The sequence below is a fragment of the Cetorhinus maximus genome, chromosome 2 (assembly GCF_964194155.1).
Source record: "Cetorhinus maximus chromosome 2, sCetMax3.hap1.1, whole genome shotgun sequence".
NCBI lineage: Eukaryota > Metazoa > Chordata > Chondrichthyes > Lamniformes > Cetorhinidae > Cetorhinus > Cetorhinus maximus.
This window is the reverse complement of record NC_135880.1, coordinates 14,234,026-14,254,542: the sequence shown is the minus strand read 5'-3', so window position 1 is coordinate 14,254,542 and position 20,517 is coordinate 14,234,026. Positions and strand designations below refer to the sequence as shown.

The following is a 20,517-nucleotide window of genomic DNA, read 5'->3' as shown; positions in this document are numbered from 1 at the left end:
AATAGAATAGGTATGTGAAGAGAAAAAGATTGGTGAAAACAAATGTAGGTCCCTTAAAGTCAGAAACAGGGGAATTTATAATGGGAAACAAAAAAAATGGCTGACCAACTAAATACATACTTTGGTTCTGTCTTCACAAAGGAGGACACAAATAACGTACCAGAAATGTTGGGGAACACAGGGTTTAGTGAGAGGGAGGAACTGAAAGAAATCAGTATTAGTAGGGAAATGGTGTTGGGGAAACTGATGGGATTGAAGGCCAGTAAATCCCCAGGGCCTGATAATCTACATCCCAGAGTACTTAAGGAAGTGGCCCTAGAAATAGTGGATGCATTGGTGGTCATCTTCCAAGATTCTATAGACTCTGGAATAGTTCCTACAGATTGGAGGGTAGCTAATGTAACCCCACTATTTAAAAAGGGAGGTAGAGAGAAAACAGGGAATTATAGACCAGTTAGCTTGACGTAGGTAGTGGGGAAAATTCTAGAGTCCATTATAAAAGATTTAATAGCTGAGCACGTGGAAAACAGTGGCAGGATCGGACAGAGTCAGCATGGATTTACGAAAGAGAAATCATGCTTGACAAATCTACTGGAATTTTTCGAGGATGTAACTAGTAGAGTTGATGAGGGGGAGCCAGTGGATGTGGTTTATTTGGACTTTCCAAAGGCTTTCGACAAAGTCCCACATAAGAGATTAACGTGTAAAATTAAAGCTCATGGGATTGGGGGTAGTGTGTCGAGATGGATAGAAAACTGGTTGGCAGACAGGAAACAAAGAGTAGGAAAAGGGTCTTTTTCCGAATGGCAGACAGTGACTGGTGGGTTACCGCAGGGATCGGTGCTGGGGCCCGAGCTATTCATAATATATATTAATGATTTAGATGAGGGAACTAAATGTAATATCTCCAAATTTGCAGATGACACAAAGTTGGGTGGGAGGGTGAGCTGTGAGGGGGATGCAGAGAATCTTCAGTGTGATTTGGACAAGCTGAGTGAGTGGGCAAATGCATGGCAGATACAGTATAATGTGGATAAATGTGAGGTTATCCACTTTGGTAGCAAAAACAAGGTGACAGATTATTATCTGAATGGCTATAAATTGAGAGAGGGGAATGTGCAACGAGACCTGGGTGTCCTCGTACACCAGTCGCTGAAGGTAAGCATGCAGGTGCAGCAGGTGGTAAAGAAGGCAAATGGTATATTTGCCATCATAGCGAGAGGATTCGAGTACAGGAGCAGGGATGTCTTGCTGCAATTATACAGGGCCTAGATGAGGCCACACCTGGAATATTGTGTGAAATTTTGGTCGTCTTATCTGAGGAATGATGATGTTCTTGCTATAAAGAGAGTGCAGCAAAGGTTTACCAGACTGATTCCTGGGATGGCGGGTCTGACTTATGAGGAGAGATTGAGTCAGTTAGGATTATATTCGCTGGAGTTCAGAAGGATATGGGGGGATCTCATAGAAACCTATAAAATTCTAACAGGGCTAGACAGAGTTGATGCAGGAAGGATGTTCCTGATGGTGAGGGAGTCCAGAACCAGGGGTCACAGTCTAGGGATATGGAGTAGACCATTTAGGACTGAGATGAAGAGAAATTTCTTCACCCAGAGAGTGGTGAGCCTGTGGAATTCGCTACCACAGAAAGTAGTTGAGGCCAAAACATTGTATGCTTTCAAGAAGGAGTTAGATATAGCTCTTGGAGCGTAAGGGATCAAAGGAGAAAGGGGAGAAAGCGGGACCAGGCTATTGAGTTGGATGAATGGCGGAGCAGGCTCGAAGGGCCAAATGGCCTACTCCTGCTCCTATTTTCTACGTTTCTATGTTTAATAGACCCTAGCCACTCACCAAACAGCTAGCTCCTTTCCCTGTAGTAGAGCAAGAACCAATTCCTACAGGGTGAGAAACAGAAAAAGGAAATGAACACCTCCTCCTGCCCCTCACCCCCCCCTTCACCGAACTCCCCCTCTCACCAAAGTCCAAGTCTGCACTCAGTTTCCTCAGCTGCACTCTGTTTGACGGAGCAGGTTCGAAGGGTCAAATGGCCTACTCCTGCTCCTATGATCCTATTAGCAAATTTAATGTGGTGGCATAATTTACTAGGTCAAAGTAACACCTTAAGGGAAAGAAAGAAAACTGGTAGAGACTGAAATTGCCTGGAAAATTCCTAGCAACACCTTGGGCACTGGCACACAACACACATGAATAACATGCAAAAATAACACAAAAAAAAATTTGTACAGTGTACTGGGCTCCTAATCAAATTCACAGGGCAGGCAAAAATTATAAACCACCATGCACACCAAAATTTGCAACAGCTGAATTGATAAAAGCTATGAACTCAGCATTTATTTATTTGAAAGGGTTTTGATCGTAATTCAAAAACATGTTATAACACAAATGTAAGAAAGGAAAGCATTTAAGCAATCAATTTTAATCCCAATGCAGCAAGTACTTCAAAACAACCATGATGCCCTCTTGTAAATTTTAATTGCCATTCAGAGCTTTGAAGGTTAAAGAAGAGAAAACATTTGGTGCCAGCACCACTATCAGTCCCCTTTGTAGACCTCACAAGATAGACAAGTAAAAATAAACTGCTCTATTTATAAGGCAGATTTTTCTGTTCACATACTAACATTTCTTCATGTTCTGCTTTAGAAAAACAACTTCAATCCCAGTTTACTACAATTGAGTTATAAATAATTCACCGCGTAAGTCAGCACTGGTCGTTTCAATTATCTATATAAATGTGCTTTTTGAAAGATCTATTACCTGACTCATAATTAATTGATTGCTGAAAGCCATCAGCTTTCCCTGGCCTTTGAACTGAAACAATTCTACTTGACATGAAGCCGTGCTACTATAAAAGTTACTGCCAAACTAGAAGCAAATGTAGGTTGTCCAATGCTTTAAAAGGTTGATAGGATAATCTTAGAATCATCAAAAGTGATGAGAATTATGAATAAAAGCAGTGGCTGAGGTAATACCAGGCAATGCTCTGGCAGGAGGTTACAATTTCCATTCTCTACACTTCACTGATTTCCTGACCTAAGTTGCATCGAGTGCAGTCAGGCCAAGTAGCATCTTTCTGCTAGGTGAGGAGAAGGTGCGCGGTGGACGGAAAAGTAAAGGTAATCATCCTACCTTACTCCAAAGTAAACAATAAAGAAGGAAGTTACATTCACATTTCACCTCATCATATATTCAAGACCAAGGCTTTTCAACCTTCAAAGAGCACACATGATCAATGTTCATCCTGGCTCAGTGCTTATTCATTCATGTCACTGCTGAAAATCCAACTTTGCTGAAGTAGGTTGTACTAAATGGGACCAACACTTTCAGTGCTGCAGAAAAAGCAGTGATGTGTATTCACTGGAGAACCCTCACAGTATCCAAAACCAGGAGTCATCTCAAAACTTTCATCCCCATGCGCCAATAATTCAAACAGAGCAGTTGGCTTATGCCTTTCAGAAGCAAAGGGGTATGTGTGAGGATGAGTAGCATTGGGAGAGAATGGTAATAAAGTAAGCATCACACAGTCATAAAATAATGTATTATTATTGGATCTGAAGACTGAAAAGTATTAAAATATCATGAGCAGTTTAGTTTTAATGTTGAGCTTTATAAATAAATTGCTGGCTTACGATAGAGGCGAGACATCAGGCAGGTCACTTGACTAGTCTGATCTTAGCTGTGATGACTGCCAATCAGCAGTCAGCAAAAGCTGAGCTGATCCGGGGACAGTGATGCTGGAATAAGCCGTGGATGGTGGCGGTGGCTGCCATGAGGGCCACGTACCCCTGTTTGAGACTTCAATGTTGCATCATCAAATGTGGCAGCCAAATTACCCACTAACAGCTCATAAGATGAATAACTGATTTCATAGGTATTGGCCGAGAGGAATTATGGCTAGGAAACTGAATGAAAAAGAAAAGGGATTTCTAAAAGTGTTAGGAAATCATTTGCGCCTACCTTAAGGTCAGTGCCTCAAGTTACTGCCTCATCTGACAGATAGCTTCTAACAATGCAGCAATCCCCAGTGCTTCATTAAAGTGTCAGTGTAGGTTATGCCCCAAGTCCCGAAATGGGGTTTAAAACCAAAAACTTGTGGCTCAGAAGCGAGAGTCCCATGACTGAGCCAAGTTGACACTGAATTGTAATTGGGGAGCATACTGCCTTCCCTTGCTGCATAAAGCTGCTTATTACTTCATGAGAATGGCACAGCTTTATGGCAATTGGCAAAAATAACCAAAGACAACATGAGGGACAAAACAATATTTCTGGCAAAAATCTGGAAAGAATTGCCTGAAAGAGAAATGGAAGCTGATTCAATGGCCACTCTCAAAAGTGAACTGGGTAAACAGTTGAAAATGAAAAATTTGCAGGGTTATAAAGAAAGAGCAGCTGAGCGAGATTAATTGGGTAGTTCTTCTAATGATCTGGCACATGCTTGACGGGCCAAACAGCCTCCTTCCATTCTGTATTGTTCTATGATGATTCTATAATGTCAGGCTGGAGCCATGAAGTGGTCAGTACTTGGGCCTATGCTCTTTCTAATCTACCTGGATATTCCTTCAGAATCACTGGATCAAATTCCTGGAAGACTGACGTAATAGCATTGTAAAGAACACCTTAAGTACTGCAATAGATTAAGAAGGCTACTGCAATGTCTCAAGAAGGTGATCCAACATCACCTTCTCAAGGGCAACTTGGGATGAGCAATACCAGTGATAGACATAGTCGGAGAATGAATTACAAAAATTGAAATGAAATGCAAGTCTACTGGTGCTAGAAGAGGGAGGATAGAAGAGAAATTAAATGCATAAAATATTTAGATGAGCTGTGGAACTGAGCAGACAAATAAAATTTAACTCAAGAATTGCACTTAAGATGAGAACTACAAGCACAGGCATACAAATAATATATATGAATTGGCAGAAAACTTAGAAGCTGGGTGTGATAGGAGGCTTGGCAATTTCAATGTCTAGACAACATAATGCAGCAATTAAAAGCATTATGCTGCGATTATATACCTATAACAGAGCAGTACAAAGTCTTCAAAATTTCCATTGAGGCTTTGCATTGCACAGGTCACATCACTCTCAGAATATTGGATTCTGAGCAACACCACATAAAATGAAAAAAAAACATTTACTTGTTTTGTAAAGTTTGAAGAGAAGAGAAATGTGAAGAGGACAGGCTATGAGGAAAGATTAAAGAAACTCAGGCTTTACAGCTTGGAAAGAAGGTAGTTAAGTGTGAGGGGGGATAATTAAGGTATATTAAGTATGAAATAGTCTTTTGGTAGAACAGAACTTGAGTACTATTGAAAAAAGAGGCATGTCAAAGCTTCTCGTCTTGCATTCATCAGGACACTCGCAAGAATACCTAAATAAGGGGGAAAACAACTGTATGTGAAGAGAGTGCTGATTGGTTGGCAAGTGGCATTGCCATGCAGAATGCACCACTGATGGTGACTGACCAATGTTCCACTTAAGGAAGCTATAGATATTTCCACTGCAGCACTATGTCATGGCAATCTAGACCCGCCACCATTGTGTGAATCAGTATTCATTGAACTTATGAACTCGGCAATCCACACAGCAGAGTTCAGTTTTAATGACAAATCACTGGTTCAGCCTCAGCTGGAAGTGTGTTCAATTCTAGGTATCACACTTTAGGAAGGATGTCAAGGCCTTGGAGAGGAGGTTTACTAGAATAGTACCAGGGTTTGATTAAGAGACTAAAAGAAGCCCAGATTGGTCTCCTTGAAGCATTTGCCATTAAGAGGAAATTTAATTGTGGCATTAAAAAGCGACAAGTATTTTGCTGGAGTAATTAAGAGGAAAACTGTTTCCACTGGCAGTAGGGTCAGTAAACACAGGACACAGATTTAAGGTAATTGCCAGAAGAACCAGAGGCGACATAAGGAAGTATTTCTTTTACAATGTGAGTTACTTTGCTCTGCAAAATATTGCTTGAAGGGGTGGTGGAAGCAGATTCAATAGTAACCTTGAAAAATAAATTCAGTAAACACTTGAAGGGCTATGGGGAAAGATCCGGGAAGTGGGACTAAGTGGATAGCTCCTTCCAAGCGCCAACACAGACACAATATGCTGACTGACCACCTTCTGTGCTATATGATTCCATGAATTTTTTTCAAAATGCATCTGTCTGCTGTAGTGTGGGAATTAATGTACTGGATAAAATTGCTTTAATGGGCTGATTAGCTGTTTCTAGTTTTGACTTTTTCTTTTAAAATGACTACAATGGGAAGCATAGTTGAATGTTCAGCTTTTAGCAACATGTTTTCAGTCCTATGAGGAAAGTGGGCACAGGTAGAAAGGGGATCATTTTCTGCTCAAAAACAAAAATACCTGGAAAAATCAGCAGGTCTGGCAGCATCTGTGGAAGGGAGCACAGTTAACGTTTCAAGTCCGCATGACTCTTCAACAGAACTGTTTTTCCAGGTATTTTTGTTTTTGTTTTCGATTTCCAGCATCCGCAGTTTTTTGCTTTTATCATTTTCTGCTTTTGTACTCACCACTATTTCAGTCCATTTGCTCAACTCCTTCCAGATCATTGAGCTTGAAACTCTAATCTTCCTTCATAGTTCATCAATTTTACACTAGATACCAATCTTGTTGACTCTCTTTTCTCCCTCTCTAATACATTTGTATGTTGTTTTGTGGTGTGGTAAACAGGATCAGACAATTGCAGTTTTAAACACACATACAGCATGTTCCCTACTGAGTATTGGGTACACTTCTGGGTCACGATACCAAAAGGGGAACATTCTGGCCTTGGAAGGAATACACAAAAGAACATCTAAATTATATCAAATCAGCCATTGGGCTAAAATACAGAACTATGACTTAACACCATACAGAGAACAGCAAACAGGTGAAATAGTCTAACCAAAGAGGTAACGGAAGGGGACATTGTTAGAAGTTTTTAAATAGGGAGAAGGATATAATTTTCATAGAGACAGATACTGAATCAAGGGTAAAATAGGCGGTGACCTTTGAAATCGGCACGATGAATGGAAATTATCATTTCCAGTTCAATTTCATAAGGAAACTAGGGCATATAGATGGGAAAAGGGATCAGGATTTTCTCCTTTTACATTCAACAACCATCAATCTTAGTGTATCTGTTTTAATTGATAAAAACAAATATCACAGTGGACTATCTGAAAGGGTGGTGGATGCAGATTCATTAGTAATGTTTAAATGGGAATTGGATATAAACTTAAAGGGAAATACCTGCAGTGCTATATGTAAAGAGCAAGAAAATGGGACTAATTAGATAGCTCTTTCAAAGAGCGAGCACACTGGTTCAATGAGGCCTCCTTCTGTGCTATATCATTCAATGATTGGCCTGATCATCTTTTCTCCTAACTTACTTGCTATAGTGTGTAGTAAGCAAGTTATCTATATTAAAAAACTTATACATGCATGCACTTCCTGCCTGTATTACTTCAATTCTTGTTAAATTTTTGTCGCACTTTCTGGCAATTGCTTCCCCATTAAATCTCCTATTCCTACATTTGATGTAGGATTTGCTAATGTAAACTTCTTACATTGCAATTACACAAACTGGCCACTGAGTGCCTTTGGCTTCTTGCCTATGAACAACCTACGGAGAACTTTGTTTCCAGAATACAGCTTTGAGCGGAACTGCCCAGACTTGCATCGATTTCCCGGAGAGGCCCACAGTGCTGTCTGCTATCTGCACAGGTTTCTCTGTTGATATCACTGAAAAAGGCTACGCAGCAGCACTATCAATCAACATAAGTCTGTGTAGCACCACTTGAACCAGCACCATGTGAACAAATTTCCACCCCCACCTGCCAGTTTCTTCTGCTGAGAAAAATTCAGTGCCTTCCCTTCAGAGTTGCTTCCCATTTTATTTATTTCTCACCAGTTTGTCATAGCTTAATTTTAATTATTTTGACTATTTTATGTAAAAATCTCTAAGGTTCCTATTTTAATTTTGAAATACAAATCACATGTATAATTCTCTATATTTGCCGATCTAATTCTAGCTGTTCCTCTTACACTCTCATATCCTGTTGGATTTGTTAGGTATAAATCACTGCCATATAAAATGTGAATGAGAAGGTGCAAATCAATAAAATGATTTTAATCTCTGAAACTGCCACTTTATCCCAAAATCCTATTTTGTTTCTCTGACCCCGATTCCAGTGCATCTGCCATATAATATCATTTTACCACCCAGCCACAGTAACCTGAACCACTCAGTGAAGTTCCAACTTAGGTACTCTCATTCTCCTCCCCAGGGCAACTCCGTTTCACAGCCTTCAAGTGCGTTTTCTGCCACAACCAGCGTGTGGCCCTTGGCTCATTCTACAATATCTTAACAATTACAATATATTAAATTTTTATAAGTTTAATATAACAATAACTATAATTGCTTATCAAAAAATTTGAAGCTCTGTTGGTCAGAGCTTAGAGTCAGAAAGAGGGGTTGTGGATTCAGGGAAGAGCTCAGGGCAGAGAGTAGAACAGAATGAAACTTGTGTCAGGAATTCAAAGAAGGAGACAGAGATAACAATTCAGTCCAAAACAGATTGTTGAGAGTGTGTTTTGGACAAGATACAAGAGAGGACCGCAAGTGAAAGTTAGAAGAAAGATATCCTTTCTGCCATCCCCACTTGTACTTTGCATTTCCCTAGCCTTCAATCCCACAATTATTTTTCCAGCTTTGAACCTTATTCCACCATCCTTCCCATCTCCCTCCACCTCCTCTACATGCTAACCTGTTTCCCTTATGCTATAACCCTCCTCTACCATCCCAGCTCCAATATTTAACCCCACTCCACCGCAACATTTGATCCTGACATACATTTTACCAGTAGCAGGAAATGGAGAGGGTGGCCTTCCTGCTCTAAGGCCAATTGAGCCAATTAAGCGGTCAATTAAGTGCCTCTTCCTGCCATTGCTGGCATTTTACTTGTAGGCTTGGGGGACATCTTCTATACAGTCACTCTGTGGCCTACAGACGGGAGCCCCGGTGGCAATGACTGCCTCTGCAGCAACAAGCGCACCCCATGACCCATCACCACTGCCAACACCTGGCCCCGCCCCCCCCAACCAACCACCAAACTCCGCTATTAGCGACCACCACCCCCCACAACAGTGATTGTCTGGCTGGCCCTGGAAACCGAAGACCTGTTGCCAGTTGTGAGAGTGGCCTGCTCCTGAACTTCCACGCATAGCGGCCACCACTCCCAATGGCACTGCTGAGATTGCTGAGTTGCAGGCTTCCAATTAGCCAGCAGCTTTTGGATCCAGAACGTCTTTTAAAGGAATAGGAGCCCCAACTGCAGCTAATCCTTGCCAGGACAGTGAAAAATGCTGTCGGAGTTCTCAAAAAACGGTTGAGGCAGCGTTGTCCCCAACGTTTGGGTCTGTGCTGACAAAATTCCAGTCACTATGTGCAACACCATGAAATCTGAAACAATATAATATGAATCACAAAATTTAATGTTGACTAAATGCATTTCTAGTATTGGTAACAGGTGGCCCTCTAACCTTCATAGCAACTTTAACGATAGCTTCTATTTTCTGCCCAGCAGTAGGTGCTGGCAATGCGGGGTTACATTTTTAAAACATTGGGGGTGGTGGGGCAGGTAAACAGGTCGGTGCTTGGGGTAGAAAACCCATGCCAACCAGCCTCTTAATCAGGACATCATACCACAAAGGTGCTCTGCAAATTTGCTGCTGACTTGTATTTTGCTTCTGCCTCTTTTTGTTTTGCTTCTCCAGGCAATAAACTTGCCTTTACATGCGACAGGTCAACTAAAATACGTCATATATTATGTAGCCCGGGATTTATTGGCCAGAATGCTTGGGCTTGGTGGTCTTTTGTGTAATCTGAAGATTGTTTGACTAACAATTTAAATACATTTCTTCTACCTTCTCTCATGCTTTGTTATGTTTTCCGTAATATTTTAGCTTTTAATTTAGACTATTACTTCAATGTTTAACCTTTATTTAACCTTTCACTAATTTATTTTAAATAGATAGAGATTAATTTCTATGATTAGTCAACAACTCCATTATCATTGCACCATGCAATGGCCAAGATGACAGAAGCTGAACTAGAAGGACTGTGTTCTTTGTGTGTCCAGCAGTTCCTATACCTAAACCTAATTGATTTTCCCGGGCACCCATCGGATATGGTTTTCTGTGCTAGATATAGTTGCAATATGAAAATGTAAACTAACCTGAAAACAAAAGAAAGGAAACAAAAAATAAAACAAAGTCCAATTCATTGCCAAATAGGACACAAAATGTTATAATATTGATTTGGTCAGGTACTAGAGCCAAACTAATGCAGTAACATGGAGTCAACATTCATAATCCAACATTGATCCAAGTGCTTGATGAAATAGCTAGATCAGTGGGGCATGGAGCTTGAGTACTGCTGGAGAATAATGTATTCACCAGCATTCCGCGAATAAATCAGTAAAATGGAACAACATAGGAGTGTAATTAATTAATGAACACTGCCCAATTCCTACTAGATAATTTTATATTACCAGGCTGCCATTTCTTTATTTGTTCATGAGATGTGGATATTACTGTCAAGGCCATCATTTATTGCCCACCTAATTGTGCTTCAGGAGGTTGCAGTGAGCCACCTTCTTGAAGTGCTGCAGCCCAGTGGTGTAAGCTAGCAAGTTCCATAAGCTAGCAAGTTCCATTATTTTGACCCAGTGACAATGAAGGAACAGCAAATATATTTCCAAAACAGGATGGTGTGTGACCTGGAGAGGAACTTACAGGTGGTGGTGTTCCCGTGCACCTGCTGCCCTTATTCTTCTAGGCAGTAGAGGTCCCAACTTTGGAAGGTACTGTCAAAGAAACCTTGGTGAATTGCTACAGTGCCATTGTAATGCTGGTGGCGGAGGGAGTGAATGTTTAATGGGTGGATTGGGTGCCAATGAAGCAGGCTGCCTTGCTCTGGATGGTGTCCACATTCTACAGTGCTGTTGGAGCTGCACTCATCCAGGCAATAGGGGAGTATTCCATCATACTTCTGACTTTCAGCTTGTAGATGGTGGAAAGGCTTTGAGAATTCTCAGCCTCTCACCAGCTCCTGTAGCTACAGTTTTAATGTGACTCATCCAATTAAGTTTCAAGGATAACCTCCAAAATGTTGATGGCAAGTGATTCAGCAATGGTAATATCACAGTACATCAACAAGAAGCGCTTAGATATTCGCTTGTTGGAGATGGTCATTGTCTGACATGTGTGGCATAAATGTTACTTGTCACTTATCAGCCCAAGCCTGAATGTTGAACAGACCTTGCTGCAGGTGGACACAGATTTCTTCATTATCTGAGCAGTTGCAAATGGAACTCAACACTGTGCAATCATCAGTGAACATCCCCTCTTCTGACCTTGTGGCAGAGGGACGGTCATTGATAAAGCAGTGGAGAATTTCCCCTGATTCCCACTGACTTCAATCTTGTTAGGACTTCTTGATGCTACACTTGGTCAAATGCTGCCTTGAGGTCAAGGGCAGTTCCCCTCATCTCAGCTCTGGAATTCAGTTCTTTTGTCCATGTTTAGACCAAGGATGCATTGAGGTCTGCAGCCAAATGGGTCAAATAGAACTCATGCTGAGCATCAGTGGGTAGGTTATTGCCGAGTAAATGCTGCTTTCATAGCACTGCCAATGACATCTTCCATGACTTTGCTGATGATTGATATGAAGAGAATAAACTGATGTGACACTAATTGGCTGGATTACGTTTGTCTTGCATTTTGTGGCCAGGACATAACTGGACAATTGTCCATATTTTTTGAGTAGGAAGTGTTGTTGCTGTGCCAAAACAGCTTGGTGAGGGGTAAAGCCAGTTCTGGAACACAAGTCTCCAGCATCACGGCCAGGTTGTTGTAAGGATCCATAGCCTTTGCTGTACCCATTATGTTCAAACATTTCTTGATATCATGTGAGTGAATCTAACTGACCAAAGTCTGATGTCTGTGGGGGTCTCAGGAAGGCGCCAAGATGGATCATCCGCTCAACACTTCTGTGTCCTTTAGAACTTGGCCAGTTCAGTTAGTAATGGAGTTTCTGAGCACCTCATATGATAGACATTGAAGTCTCCAACCCAGAGTACATTCTGTGCCCTTGCTACCCTCAATACCTTGTTCAAGTGATGTTTAACATGGAAGAGTGCTGATTCATCAATTGAGGGAGGGCAATAGGTGGTAATAAGCATGAGGTTTCTTTAACCATGTTTGACCTGATCCTCATAGGATCTGGAGTCAACATTCAGGATTCCCAGGGCTACTCCCTCCCAGATAGATACAACTCTGGTGGGTGAGTACTGCCAGTGGGACAGAACATAGCCAGAATTGCTGATGGAAGAGCCTGGGATGTCAGCTGGAAAGTATGGTTCTGGGAGTAGGTCTATTGCTTGACTAGTCTGTGTGACAGCTTTCATAATTTTGGTACAAGTCCCCAAAGTTATTGAGGAGAACTCTGCAGGGTCGTCTGGCTTTTGTTGTGTCTGGTGATTAAGTTCATGCCGGGTGATCTGTCTTCTTTCATTCTTATTAGACTTTTCGTAATGGCTTGATAGAAGTGAGAGCTCACTAGGCCATTTCAGACAGCAGTTAAGAGACATATACATTGCTGTTGGTCTGGAGTCACATGTAGGCCAGACCAGGTAAGGATGACATATTTCCTTACCAAAAGGGTGTTAGTGAACCAGATGGCTTTTAATGACAATCTGGTAGTTTCATGGTCACATGGCTGATTTTTAATAGATTTCCAACATTTTCAAATTTCCAGCATTTGATGCTCATTGTTACAAACAGCTGTGATGGACTACGACGCCACTAAATTTCGAAACTGGGCCTTGGCTGAACACGATCATTAAAATGGCTGAACCTATGTCTGTCTATGATCCCAGTTTCAGCAAAACACACACCTCATTATCTCTGAGGAGCCACTAACGATCACCTGGGGGCTGCACAGCCCAGCTTCAAAGAGAGCTATACAAAGGCAGTTTGCATTTGATAACCCATGCCTGCCAGCAGGAAACAGTGGGTCTGCTAAAACAAAAAGCCCCTCAAGCGTTCCTTTCAAAATAATTCATGGCTCAGAACAAAAATATATCCCAGTGAGGTAGAAGGATTCTAAGAAGGGGATAAACCGACCATGGTTAACCAAGGAAGTTAAGTCAAATTGAAAGAAAAAACACACAATGTGGCAAAGATTAGTGGTAAGCCAGAGGATTGGGAAAGTTTTAAAAACCAACTAAAGATGACCAAAAAAAAAGAGGGAGAAAATAAATTTTGAGGGTAAACTAACAAGTAGTATAAAAACGGGCAGTAAGAGCGTCTTTAAATATATAAAAAGGAAGAGAGAGGCCAAAGTGAACGTAGGCCCCTTAGAGAATGAGGCTGGGGAAATAATAATGGGGAACCAGGATGTGGCAGAGGAGTTGAATAAATACTTTGCATCAGTCTTCACGGTAGAAGACACTAATAGCATTCCAAAAATATTAAATAATCAAGGGGCAAAAGTGGGGGGGTGTGGGGAGGAAATAAATACATACAATAACTATCACTAGGGAAAAAGTACTAGGGAAACCTAAGGGGCTAAAGGCCAATATGTCCGCTGGACCTGAAGGGTTGCAACCTAGGACATTAAAGGAAATAGTGGATGCACTGGCGGTAATCTTCCAAGAATCCTTAGATTCTGGAAAAGTCTCAGAAGATTGGAAAACTGCCAATGTAACACCCTTATAGAAAAAGGGAGGGAGACAAAAAACAGGTAACTATAGGCCAGTTAACTTAACATTTGTCATTGGGAAAATATTAGAGTCTATTATAAAGGATGTAATAGCAGAACATTTAGAAATACATAATATAGTCAAGTAGATTCAGCATGGCTTCATGAAGGGGAAATCATGCTTGACAAATTTATTAGAATTCTTTGAGGAGGTAACAAGCAGCGTAGATAAAGGGGAGCCAGTAGATGTAATATATTTGGATTTTCAAAATGCATTCCATAACGTACTGCATATAAGGCTACTTAATAAGATAAGAGCCCATGGTGTTGGCAGTAGTAAAATAGCATGGATAGATGATTGGCTAACTAATAGAAGATAGAGAGTTGGGATAAGGGTGGCATTTTCAGGATGGCAACCTGTAACTAGTGGAGTGCCACAGGGATCAGTGCTAGGGCCACAATTATTTACAATATATATTAGTGACTTAGATGAGGGAAGTGAATGTGCTATTGCCAAGTTATGACACAAAATAGTTGGGAAGGCAAGTGGTGAGGATGGCACAAAGAGTCTACAGAGGGATATAGGCAGGTTAAGTCAGTGGGCAAAAACTTGGCAGATGGAATATAATGTGGAAAATGTGAGGTTATGCACTTGGGCAGGAAGAATAGAGGAGCTGAATATTATTTAAATGGAGAAAGACTGCAGAAAGCTGCAGCACAGAGGGATGTGGGGGTCCTCGTGCATGAATCACAAAAAGCTAACATACAAGTTCAGCGGGTAATAGGGAAGGCAAATGGAATGTTGGCCTTTATTTCAACAGGAATAGAGTATAAAAATAGGGAAGTCTTGCGAAATTATACAAGGCACTAGTTAGGCCACACCTAGAATACTGTGAACGTTTTGGTTCCCTTATCTAAAGAAAGATATACTGGCATTGGAGACAATTCACAGAAGGTTCACTAAGTTGATCCCGGGTATGGAGGGATTTTCTTATGAGGAGAGGTTGAGTAGGTTGGAGTTGAGAAGAATGAGAGGCGGCCTTATTGAAACATATAAGATTCTGAAGGGGCTTGACAGGGTAGCTGCTGAGAGGTTATTCCCTTTGTGGGGGAGTCTAGGACCAGAGCGCATAATCTCAGAGTAAGGGGTCGCCCATTTAAGACAAGAGATGAGGAGGAATTTCTTCTCTCAGAGGGTAGTGAATCTGTAGAATTCTTTACCGCAGAGGGCTGGAGAGGCTGGGTCCTTAAGTATATTCAAGGCTGAGATAGACAGATTTTTAATCAATAAGGGAATCAAGGGTTCTGGGGGAAAAGCAGGAAAGTGGAATTAAGGATGATCAAATCAGCCATGATCTCATTGAATGGCGGAGCAGCCTCGGTAGGCTGAATGGCCTACTTCTGCTCCTACATCTAATGATATTATAATGGTTGGGATGTTTAGCAGTCTTTGAGTCCCAGCCGAAGTTCAGACAATGGATACACATCCTTTGTTGAAGGCCTGGTGGAGAGGAGGGAATCATGTGACCGAGGCCTCTGGCTTGTGGAACATGTAATATTGCCTTGCTGAACTGAATAGTTTAGTCTGCTCTTTAGCATCTGACTAGCAGCCACACTGAAAGGAGCTCTGCCCAGGTTGAACACCTGGCCCCATCTATACTGCTTCTGTTGGAAGTTCTGTACTATCACCTACAAGACTGATTCATCTCTGCATGCCTATCTCATCTTGTGAAGTCAACACCACCGGAAAAGTGAATTCCACAAAATCTGTTTTCAGCCCACTGACCTCCATCAAGGAATATCTCATTGGACTTAGATTCTGGACTCTGGAACTCAAGTGAACTAATATTTATTTTCTCTGTGGTCACTGTGCTGTAAAGCCTTCTTTTCTCTATCCCACTCTTTACTGTCTGAGTGTGGAAGTAAACCCTCCTTCCCACGTTTTGAGTGTGTGCAAATAAATTATACCTTTAAATTCATTCTATCTCGAGTTTGCTGTCGAGTTATTAATAGAAATTTGGACCACACAAAAATTGAGGGATTAGGGAAATACGACCCTACCCCTGGGCCAGAAGCTCCAGTTTCAAGTCCCACTCCAGGAATTGATGGCCACGGAAGGTGCTTTCACAACGTAGCCAAACAGATTGTTTATCAGCCTGTAAATCCTTCCAGTGCTCCAGATGGCAGGTGGCAAGAGTGGGAGAGTTTCCTGGTCAGCCATATTGCAGAAGGCACCAGCAAACCTTTGCAGTACTTTGCCAAGCATAATCCAATGCAAGTCCCTTAGTCACCAATATCCTCCTAGGGCATAGTCCCTGAAGGAGGAGGAGGAGGAGTGTGCAGGCGAACTCAGAAGTTGCCTACCTGTAAACCAATAGCACACAATCTCTTTCTGGTGAACACTGTTGGATTTATTTTAAAATCTAAAGTTACTTATTCTCCCTGACTTAGTGTTGATTACTACAAGGCAAACAAATAAGGTTCTGTGAGCATAGGTAACAACAGCATGTATTTATATAGCACTTTTAACATAGGCAAACAAGCCAGTGTGTTTAACAGGAGAGTCATCAAACAAAATCTGACACCAAGCCTCATTAAGGAGGTACACTATGATAATCCAAATAGTAAACATATGAGTAAAATTATCCAAAATCCCAGTTGGCCAGAATCAAACAGCAGATCCACTGAATCAATATATCGCCTATGCTTCAAACTGTTTGAACATGAAGGTCATTTTGAGGTTTCAAAATAAACAAGGTAACAAAGCCGTCAGTGTCTTACTAGAGTTGACAAAAGGCAGTCACCCCTTTATTCCAAGTAAGGCATATATTAGCTTTTATATGCCATATTTTTTCTCCATATAAAGTTTAGAAGTACTCTAGAAAGAACTGCAGATGAAAACTCTCATCGATACTCCCATCATCTTGAATTGAAATAGAGTGTAAGGGTATGCATGCGAAACAGGTCTTGCCCAAGGTCAAATAACTGCTCCGTCTGCTTTCCAACATTTAAAAAGGATAGCAAGGCATAGTTGTATTATGAATAAAAGGTGCAGTTAACCTACAACACTCATTGGGAAGGATCAGAGTCCTTCCTCAACTCTTTAGTCTGTAAAGCTACAATCACAGACAAACAAGCCATTACGAGTTGGTTTTACGAAGGCTTATAAAAGCACTATGTGTTATTGAAATAAATGGGGAATGGCATTTCATGATTCTTAAGTGCCGGTGCAGCAATATCACCCAATCAACAGTTGGCACATAGGAAAATAAGCTAATTTGAACAACTATCTTGAAAAAAAAATTCTGTCTTTTAAACACCAGTACCAGTTTCAATGAATTAATGTATCAATTGTTACTTCAAATTATAAACTCCATAGAGCAAGTACTTGTTGTACAACGCACTGCTACTATCGATGGATGCTGAGAAAATTGCAAAGAAAACAGCATTTGGTTTAACTGACAGAAGTCAGTACAAAATTAACAATCAGCACTCACGAGAGGAAAAGGCTTCTGCAAAAAAAACTAATGCCATTTTTGTACACTTTTGAAAGAAAGAGACAAAGTGCAGAAAATACCAAAAAAAATTCTTACAATAATCAGCCAATAGGATGTCCATGAAAAATAATGAAACCAGAAATCTATTTTTCCCCATTGTTAACACCGAACTATACAATACACTACATGTCAACAAATTGGATCAATTAAACAACAAGCAGATCTCAATCTTCCAGTACTAACCAAATTTATTATAATGTAAGGCACTACAGCTTCTCCAAAATAAAGAATAGAGACCTGCATATACAGTGAATACTTGAACTCCTAAATTACATCAATTATTGAACGGAAAATTTTCTCCATAAACTGCAACAAAGCCAGATATGCTAAAAAAAAAGAACAAAATGCCAAGATCCAGACTTCAACAATGCATCACATCTTGGACCGTACTAACCTACTTTAAATCACCACCTACTGCAAACAAGGCCTGCGTCATTTTTACCAGAGCAGTTCCGAATTAACCCTGCACAAATCCGCAATATCAGACTAAGAATGATGCTGCTTATGCGGCATTAACAAAAGAATTAAGAGAGAGAGAAAAAAAACTGTATGACTCTAGGAGGCACACCTTATACTGCAAATACAATTTGAATTCTTAACCTCTGGACTGAAACCAAGCTTCACTGGTGTGAGGGAGGTGGGAGGGGAAAAGAGAAAGATTGAGCTACAGTGTCGAGATTAATATGGAACACTGGATTTCTTTGTGAAACCATTTTAGTCCAGCACTTAAAATGCCTGGCGTTGAATACAATTTAAAACAATAGCACATTAATAATATGAACAGGATACATATCATAAGGAGCCTTTACGAATATCCTTGTGGATATGCAAGTCACAGTGAAATTTTCTGTCTGACATATTGAATTTCATCTAGAGATTTCATTTAAGGAGAAAGTGTTGAAGAATTAAAGCAGCATCTGTCTATCATCTATAGCACTGATGGTGGCACTAACTGACCAGCATGATCTGTTAGGACTAAACCATTCATGCAAACTAAAATAGGAATACCTAGAAACAGGAAGGCAAAGAAATGTGAAAATGATTCCAACTGCAGAGTAAAAATAGCAAAGCCATCAAAATGGATCAGTAAAAGAGGAAGAATCTGACCCTCTTAAAAAAAAGGGCATCAACATACTCTGCCTGTCAAGTATACTTTCCCACATTTATAAAAGGCTAATGATAAACAGCCTGGAAAATAGAACTCACCCCTTTTATGCATCTCTTGCAAAGGAATGGCGCCTCTACCACCACCATCATAAGGTAAGTAAGGGTCAGAAGGCATATCCATACGATATCAAGAAAGAAGCAAATATGCTGCACTGAAAATCCGTCACATTACCCTCTCAAGCTGCAGAGTAGCAAAGCTGCCATGTTTGCTCAGGAAAACAGACTGTGTGTGCATGCAGCCTTGTGCACGAGCTTGGGTCCTGTGATAGGCTATGTAAGCAACAGGAAATTGATGTAACCAACAGGAAATTGCTCCTGTCATGTTGCTACTGGTTACCAGTTCACTGATCACAGAAGCTTAGCAGGAGAGTAAATGCACTGTCAGCTAATGTTTTTGAAGGTGACAGTTCTAATTTACGCAGATTACCTTTTCTAAATTTAGGAATACAACCAGTATTCTACTGTCAAAGAATAAACCAATTACTAAACACACAGTAAAATTTTGTTGAGCTCACATTTTCATTATGGGTCCTTACCTATATAAACTTCCAGGGCAGAGAAAAAGCGTGAGAAAAAACTAGAAAAAAATGAGAGAGAGAATGAACAAGGAATAGTTTGAGGGCAAGATGGAGAAAAGAAAAAGAAAGACACTGCATGTAAATAGTATTTTCTAACATTCTTCAGCATGTCAAGGTACTTCACAGCCAAGGAACATAAAACAAATTACCGTAGGTCGTGGCGAATAAGTTGACCTTTGAGGGCACGAAAAATCCTTCAAAAAAACAGGGTCGACTTATACGCCAAGTAAAAAATGTGAACCGTCAGGTGTTGGCTTGGTTGGTTGCCATTTTGAAATGTGAAAAAATCACTGGTAATTCAAATTAAATAAATCAAAGCGACACATTTTATTGAGTTAATTGTGCAAAGATACCTTTATCCACAATCAAAACGTTATTCACTGTCTTTAGCATTGGACGCAAAGAGTTCACTGAATTCATTGGCCCGTAATTTCCGTGCTCCCCAGCGTCGGATTTAGGGGGTGCCCCAAAGATGCGCTGGGGAATCCCTCTGGCAAGTTCCCAGGCAAGGGTTTGAACAGCAACTCCCCAGGATTGCACACTTGCTCTGGACAATTGCGCTGCTCTAGGAACCATCTGAAAATACGATTTAAATCACAAACTTCGGATGGTTCTGCCGGGGTTTCACCAATAGTTACCCAGAAAAAGTTAGAAAAATTAAGCCACTTATAACTTCTGGGTAACTATTATAATGACCCAGACCGACCCCGCGAGACTCCCCACCGCCATCCCCCCCCCGACCTCCGACAACCCCACCTCACCCCCACATCAACCTCACCCCCACACCAACCTCACCCCCCCCCCAAACCCCCGGGGTTTTGGACTCTGTCCTCCCCCACACTACAGACCTCCCCCACTCTCCAGAACCCACCCCCCCCTCCCCCCCCCCCCCCCCCCCCCCACCCGACACCCCCCAAATACTCCCGACCCTTGGACAATCCCTGACCCCCAACCTCCAGACACTCCCAACTGCCCCACCCGACCTCTGGACACCCCCAACCTCCCCCGACATCCCCGACCTCTGGACACCCCCAAACCCCCCTGAACATCCCCAAACCGCCCCCCGAATACCCCAACCGCCTCATCCTATGTACTTACCTTAGACACTCACCTTGCCCCTGGCCTGTCAATTTCCCTAGCCCATTAAACTTACTTGCTTTACGGCAGCAAGTGCTGTAAAAAAGGGGGCGTGCCCTCCTTGAATGCTCTGGAGCTACACTTCATGGGGCCTGTGAGGATTCTTTCAATGCAGGCCTCAAACAACTCCGGCAAACAGAAGTGGCAGTGCAATTTTCAAGACCAGGTGAACAGGCATTTATTTCTTCTAATTTCTGTGGATCAGCACTTTCCGACACTCGTCAGAAGTTACGACCCATTGAGTCAATTTGGCAAGGCATCATCATAAGGATTCCACTCTGGATCAGATTTGGCAC

General features: G+C 41.4%; 1 protein-coding gene across 6 annotated transcripts in view; it reads right to left on the bottom strand.

The window, feature by feature from the left end:
* clcn3 (chloride channel 3) overlaps positions 1-20,517 on the bottom strand; it is a 200,874-nt gene that overhangs the window by 96,108 nt on the left and 84,249 nt on the right. For 2 of the 6 annotated variants that reach the window (XM_078561358.1, XM_078561383.1), the window contains exon 1: positions 18,546-18,772. The exons of 3 other annotated variants lie outside the window; for them this stretch is intronic. In XM_078561358.1, coding sequence (XP_078417484.1) covers positions 18,546-18,627 — 82 coding nt within the window. In that variant the 5' untranslated portion in view covers positions 18,628-18,772. Of the gene's footprint in view, positions 1-17,733; positions 17,756-18,545; positions 18,773-20,517 lie in introns of those variants that run through there. One more of the 6 variants, XM_078561376.1, reaches the window with a different exon arrangement.